The sequence below is a fragment of the Dendroctonus ponderosae genome, unplaced genomic scaffold (assembly GCF_020466585.1).
Source record: "Dendroctonus ponderosae isolate FM_Combo_2020 unplaced genomic scaffold, Dpon_F_20191213v2 Dpon_F_20191213_7, whole genome shotgun sequence".
Taxonomy (NCBI): Eukaryota; Metazoa; Arthropoda; class Insecta; order Coleoptera; family Curculionidae; genus Dendroctonus; species Dendroctonus ponderosae.
The window spans coordinates 4,890,989-4,897,248 of NW_026018916.1; the positions used below are offsets into that span (position 1 = coordinate 4,890,989).

A 6,260-nucleotide genomic window follows, 5' to 3' on the forward strand; every position below is an offset into this window, starting at 1 on the left:
ATTGAATAGGAGTGGACATAAACAATCTCACAGTATTTAAAACTCAGTAAAATAATACAAGGCCCTAGCAACGTTGCCGAGTAACTTTCCATCGATTTTCCGAGATGAATGTCAAAAAGGAAAATTCAAAGTCAAGTGATCATTGTTTATTTATTGGAAAGTCGATTTCCTGTCAGTGTTGAAAATCGCCAGAAAACCATAACAAAATTGTAAATATGTGCGGCGGGTTTACGTGCTCGAAAAACGCTCTAATAGCACTTAACATGCTGTATATAGTAAGTTGAATGCTAAACATGAACAAAAGTGCCCCTTTTTGATGTACTTTTTGCAGGTTGTTGCTTTTATACTTATAGGGGTAGCAGTTTATGGAAGGGCTGCTTCCTTAGTCACAAATTTACCAATTATAGGCGGCATTTTGGCATGTGGAATTATTCTTATCCTCATATCATTATTGGGGATGATGGGGGCAGTCAAACATCACCAGGTGATGTTGTTCTTCGTATCCTTTATGTGAACATCGATCCACCGATACTAACTTGATAAGAGCCTGAATAAGATAAGAATTTTCTGAAACGACGTTTCCTCATAATTTGAAGGTTGTTTGCCGTCCTGGATTCTTGAGACGTGGGTTTTACTTGCTCGAACCTGGTTTTCTTTATCGCCTTATTGCAGGCTTTCTAAACTTTCAAATTTACTGTTACTCAAAATGTGATCAGTATATAAGGAGGGCTATTCACATATCCCGGTTTTTTACTAGAAACGCTAAAACGCAAATTTTGAATGTTGAAGCTTGAAGTTAAAAGGCTTCTGAAGAAGACACTTGGAGCTACAATTCTGAAAATTTTACTCAAATCGTACAAAATCAATACTTTTTCCAACCATGTAAAAAATGGGTCAACAATTAACAGATTCATTTAAGTGCACGCTCTATTTTTTAAATTCAAAACTGTAACCATAGGCAGCAGCAACTTGAAATTCGCTGACTTCACAAAATCCACTTGAAGCTAAAAATCCTGGAAATTTCACTCAAATCGTATAAAATTATGATTTTTTCTACGCTGCAAATGATGGGTTAAAGTGAACAATTGAACAAACAACAATCGCCCGTCCTGTAGGAGATAATTGAAGCTGAAAGCCCTGAAAATTTCACTCAAATCATGTAAAATGTTGGGCATGCATGGTATGGGTAAAAATTTTATATTTCTACTCAATATTCGAAATGCGATCCGGTCCTTAACCAGTTTACAGTATATGTTGATTTTGTTTCTCTTATTCCTCATCCAATTTTCCGTGGCTTGTGCCTGTTTGGGCGTCAATCAGTCTCAGCAAGAACAGTTGGCCCAGCAGGGATGGAATAGGTATTATATACACCATCAATTGAATCTCAACATTTTAAAGAACTATGCATGCACATTTTGTTGTAGAGTGGACAATGCGACTAGGGCTAATGTGCAGAAGACATTCACATGTTGTGGTTTTGATGCAGAAGTCGATAAGCTGCTTCCACATCCAGAATGTTTTGATGTTACAGTAAGAGTATTGACGATTTTCACACTTGGAAATTTCCGCTCATTAATACCAATTGATTTATTCATTAGATGAGATGTTGTTCAGATGCTGAGCACAAAGTGTGTGACTGTCCAGGAGGGTGCTTACACAAATTGCAAAGCACGATCAGTTACGCATTTCAACTGTGTGGTTGGATTGGTTTATTCTTCAGTTTCACTGAGGTAGACATTCTCGTTTTTAACTTTTTTTCATGTAAAGAAGGGGATGGTTAATTGCTTAGTGGCTCAATTTGAAACAAGAAAAATTGTAATACTGAGCTTGTTATATGACGAAAATGTCGTGGTTTCATTTCATGTGTGCACAAGGCATTTTCTCTATATTTTATTAAAATGTCTCGCTCCTAAAACTTTCCATTCAGAGTCAGTTTATACTGGCATTCGATAATGTTTAAAGAAGCTTGTCATATTAACAGTCTTCCGCACAGTTCATATAGTTTTTGTGATCGAAAAAATCTAAAATAACGTCCCGCTTGAATAAACCCGAGACAACGTCCCGTCCTGATTAACGCAGAATATTAAACAATTTTATTCGTGAATAAATCAGATATGAGTCACTTTGCATTGAATATTATTTGGTAAATAATTTAATCTGTTGCCTGATTTTCACCTACTTATTTGGTATGTTCTGTTTATAGTTTATGGGAGTGTTGTTAACCGTACGTTATCGTAACCAAAAGGATCCCCGAGCTAACCCAAGTGCTTTCCTATAGTATCGTAACATTCAGGGTCTAGTACAGGATGGTGGGTTTACTTGGAATAATACGCTTATTCTCGTCTGCTTTCGCTATTCATTTAATCATGCTATGTGTCTGTTGCATGTTCATTCACTCTTGATAGCTCCAAACGTGTAAATTGCATGAAAGATTTACATTTTCCAGGCAGCTTATTTGGGTATTTCGCTTGCATTATTCTAGTTCAACCATCAACAGGGCAATTTTAATATTTTTTCGACTCGTTTTAGGTGGTAGGAATCTTCTTGACAAAACGTTATCGTAACCAGCAAGATCCCGAACATCTAAAAGCTATTGCTGTTTTTCCTAGTCACAACACATTCACCTATTAGCGCTACATTACATTCCTTCTAGTCATTATTCTATGGGAGCATCAGGAACTAACCGGGACATGTACCTTTACAGATACAGTTTTTCCATTCCCTGTAATTGTTGCGCTCCCATAATTTAGTTGCGAACAAATTGATGTACATTTTTTTTTATAACTGTAGGTGCAATTATATAAACGCAAACAGTGGAATCCACTGCCAGTGGCCATTTTACCAAAGACTTTATCTATACAACTGTATATTGATTTAATTTTTTTTGAACTGATACGTTTGTGATGTCTTATTTGTTAGTTCAATTGTCTACTCCTTTCCTTCCACTTCTTCCAGTACTTTAATGATCATTAATATGTTCAGGGGTGCTTTATCTCATAATATACACTTTATATTTATTTTACAGTTAGTTTATTATATTTAAATGATAGTTTATTGTAGCCGAACTGATCAATTGATATAGCTTTCAGTTCTTATTCAGTAGAGGCTCGCAAAAGCCGATCTCTGTTTGCTCACCCAATAGGTTCATGACTATGAAAATCTATGTATATTTTTCGAAGTAGCTAGGATATAGAATTGACCTTCAATAAATGTATAAAAAAAATTTGGTTGATTTTTATTGCTAAAATTTATCTATCTATTTGGAAATCAATGTGTTTTGGTTGAAAAATTACTCATATTTACATAACTGGTTGAGCTACAAGGCTCTAGTTGTCGATTTGCAATAGATCCTTAAATTGTGCACTTTTTATACCAAACAGGATTTTAGAAACTTCTATTTTTCGCGGAAAATATACAGAAATTCCAAAAAATTGCGGATGAGTTTTTTTTATACCAGGCAAATTACGAAATTTGTAAATCAATCCGGGTGTTATGAACCGTCCTTAGTTTTGGGCGCATATTTAGAGAATTGGTTCAGCTGTATTTTGCGTGTGTGTGTGTGTGTTTTTATACCAAGCATAATTTTAGAAAAATTTCTAGTTTTTACGCAAAATAGTAAAATTCTAAATTAATGCAGATGTTGAGAACCGTTCTTAACCTTTGGCTCATATTAATAGAACTGGTTGAGCTGAAAAGCTTTAAAGTCACTTTTTCGCCCCAATTTTACTTGAACCCGCGTATCTTTCTACCTAGACGTAGAGCAACTGTTAATTTAAATTGCACGCTTTTAGTCATGGTTAGATTGATCAGTCGTTTGTTTGCAGATCTCTGTGGGTACAAGCAACAAACTACCTTTCGAATAAATATAAATTTATTTTTGCTTAAACACAAACGTACAAAAAAGCCATGTTTCTGCCGAAACTTTGTCGGAGCGCTACGAGTGTACACTATTCAAAATAAATCATTAAGGTACACTAGACTCGCTATTAAACAATAAATAATCAACTATCAGTAAGAAAATAAATAACTTAACAGTAGAGCGTGAATGGCTTAGCATCAATCAGTAGTTGTAGAAGGGGACCGGATGATGTTTGATAAATCTGCAATGAATTTAAACCGGGAATTAGTGAGTTGCGAAATTTGAGTACGAAAAACAGTCCCACCTAGCGTTTTCTTGGTGCCCCAGCAAACTTTGCTGATCAACACCGTTGTTGACGCCATAGACTGATCCAGCTCCGTGGTATTTGTTTTCACCATATTTTCCTTGATCAGCCGCTTCTTTGTTGACGGCATACTGATTGCTGAGGTGGCCAGTTTTCTTCTGTTCCTGTTCGTTGAATTTGCCATCTTCGTGACCTCCCTGAGGAAAACAAACGAGTTTTTACAACCCCATTTCCAATGCCCCAATTCGGCGCTTTTGAACAGTACCTTATAAGAAGACGCGCCCTTTTGCCCGAATTGACCATTCTGCCCGTTGAAGGCCAGATTTGCTCCTTCGTCGTGCTCCTCGTCATAGTATTCTTCGGTTTTTCCAGATTCATCCTTTTGGTGAGAGGTTTTAAATCCCTTGATCACATGGCCCTTTTTGTGCCCCTTTTTGATTTTGTGTTCTGCGCCGTTTTGGCCTGGGTATATTCTAGTGTTAAAAACTGTTGAAATAGTTGCTGATGTGTTTTACCTTCTTGGTTAAATTGCTGTCCTCCTTGATACTGTTTGCCATCTTCCACTATGTTTTTGCCTGCCGCTTTGTTGCTGTAGTATCCTTCCTCGCCTTTAACGTCTTTGACTGCTTGACCTCCTTGGGAGTATCTGAAACATGATTTAATTTTATTGATTTTCTGATGAAGTCCGATGTTTGACTCACCCTGAATGGCCATGGTTTGCTTCCTCTTCTTTTTTGCCATGCGCCTTTTCGAATTTTTCGTCCTCGATGTTCTTTTTCCCTGCACTGAATTCGCTCTTTTCCACATCTTCTCCTCCTGAAAGTCCTCAGGTTTTATCTCTGGGGAATAGGGGCGGATGGGGATTCTTACCGTATCCATGCACAATAGGGGCGACGTAGCCGACGCCTCCTAATCCAGCGGCGCCTATTCCGGGTCCTACTCCCCCGCCAATGAATTGCGGTCCGATGTGGCCCCCATACCCGAAGGAGCCTATGCCTCCTAAACCGCCCAGTCCTCCGAAGCCTACCGGGCCCACACCACCTCCCACTAAACCTAGAAGTTTCGCTGTTAGATTTTGCAGCTTGGAGTTGCTTGGATTGGTACCTCCGTGTCCGAATCCTCCAACTCCTCCCACGCCTCCAACGCCTCCAACTCCTCCTATTCCTACAGGTCCTACCACAGTTCCCACCACTCCGGACTCGGAGGGATAGTAGCCGCCTTCTACCACATGGTAGCCCCGAACTGGCACTGAAGTGGCGGAAGTTTTCATCATATCTGCAGTTTCATATCGGTATTTATACACCGGCTTTCTTTCGGGCAATTCCAGGTCCTCGCAGATAACCTGGAAAGGCTTTAAGTAGTTTCCAGAAATTGATGTGTTTGGCAAATCAGTTTCACTTTCACCGGTTTAGTCACTTGTGCGTAAAATTTATTAAACGCCCTCTTATATGTACTCACCTGGGATATGCAAGCGAACACGACCAGAACGTTGAAAACACGACGCCAGGACATTTTTTCGAAAGTGTTTTCTTTGCGTTAATCCACGAGGACAGAACAAGAACTGACTTCAAACCACGAAAGCAAAAGATTATATAGTTAGGGAATATTCTGCATGTAACGATTTGGTTGATTGGGTTTCTGTAAAGGCGACCTTTGTGCGTTCGGTGTCCTTGCATCAGTTTTCAGGAAGTACCGAGAAAAAAAGGCTAATGGACATTTTCCACTATTGTCTTGAGTGGGAGTCTCCAGCTCGCATGTATTAGTCCAAAAATGCATTAAAGCGCTTGCGATTCGAGCTAATGGAATTTCCGCTAACGGAGTTTATCAGTTTTTCTAAGAAGAAACATAAGTTCTATATTGTTGAGGCGGATTCATTTTTTACAGACTTCTTGTTGGGTATTTTGCCTCAAAAATGTTTGTCTTTAAAAAATTTTGGAATGGCCACGGGGTCACCACTATCCCCTTTTTTCAGTAATGTATTTATGGAAAATTTTTTCAACTCTCATTAATAATTACAAATTTAAACCAATAATTTGGTGGCGTTATATTGATGACGTATTCTCCATTTACAGTCATGGCGAACAAAAACTTGATGAA

The 6,260-nt window shown here is 38.3% G+C and overlaps 2 protein-coding genes across 7 annotated transcripts in view; one reads left to right on the plus strand and one right to left on the minus strand.

The window, feature by feature from the left end:
- The first annotated feature begins 111 nt into the window (after window positions 1-111).
- On the plus strand, window positions 112-3,017 carry LOC109539688 (tetraspanin-31). Of its 5 annotated transcripts, none has more exons than XM_019907607.2 (7): window positions 112-275; window positions 332-499; window positions 1,249-1,358; window positions 1,425-1,530; window positions 1,599-1,730; window positions 2,204-2,309; window positions 2,530-3,017. In XM_019907607.2, the coding sequence occupies exons 1-6, from the start codon at window positions 216-218 to the stop codon at window positions 2,276-2,278; spliced, it is 651 nt and encodes a 216-aa protein (XP_019763166.1). In that variant the 5' UTR covers window positions 112-215; the 3' UTR covers window positions 2,279-2,309; window positions 2,530-3,017. The 5 variants fall into 5 exon arrangements, with proteins under 5 accessions (XP_019763166.1, XP_019763165.1, XP_048524371.1 ...); XM_019907606.2 differs by having other exon boundaries at window positions 115-275; window positions 1,425-1,536; XM_048668414.1 differs by lacking the exons at window positions 2,204-2,309; window positions 2,530-3,017 and adding an exon at window positions 1,982-2,197 and having other exon boundaries at window positions 115-275; window positions 1,425-1,536.
- Window positions 3,018-3,853: 836 nt separating this feature from the next.
- Window positions 3,854-6,260, minus strand: part of LOC109539776 (PE-PGRS family protein PE_PGRS16) — a 24,964-nt gene continuing 22,557 nt past the window's right edge. The window contains exons 1-8 of one of the 2 annotated variants that reach the window (XM_019907761.2): window positions 5,622-6,006; window positions 5,268-5,505; window positions 5,034-5,216; window positions 4,865-4,979; window positions 4,679-4,809; window positions 4,429-4,625; window positions 4,164-4,360; window positions 3,854-4,100 (exon numbers count right to left, since the gene is read on the minus strand). In XM_019907761.2, the coding sequence (XP_019763320.1) occupies window positions 4,061-4,100; window positions 4,164-4,360; window positions 4,429-4,625; window positions 4,679-4,809; window positions 4,865-4,979; window positions 5,034-5,216; window positions 5,268-5,505; window positions 5,622-5,675 (1,155 nt within the window). In that variant the 5' untranslated portion in view covers window positions 5,676-6,006 and the 3' untranslated portion in view covers window positions 3,854-4,060. Of the gene's footprint in view, window positions 4,101-4,163; window positions 4,361-4,428; window positions 4,626-4,678; window positions 4,810-4,864; window positions 4,980-5,033; window positions 5,217-5,267; window positions 5,506-5,621; window positions 6,007-6,260 lie in introns of those variants that run through there. The other variant, XM_048668578.1, reaches the window with a different exon arrangement.

Bases quoted from the DNA above. Each gene is read 5' to 3' on its own strand.
- LOC109539688 (XM_019907604.2), top strand. From the start codon at position 216: ATGTGCGGCGGGTTTACGTGCTCGAAAAACGCTCTAATAGCACTTAAC. The intron at 276-331 runs GTAAGTTGAATG...TACTTTTTGCAG, and splicing joins CACTTAACATGCTGTATATA to GTTGTTGCTTTTATACTTAT. The intron at 1,359-1,424 runs GTATTATATACA...ATTTTGTTGTAG, and splicing joins GCCCAGCAGGGATGGAATAG to AGTGGACAATGCGACTAGGG.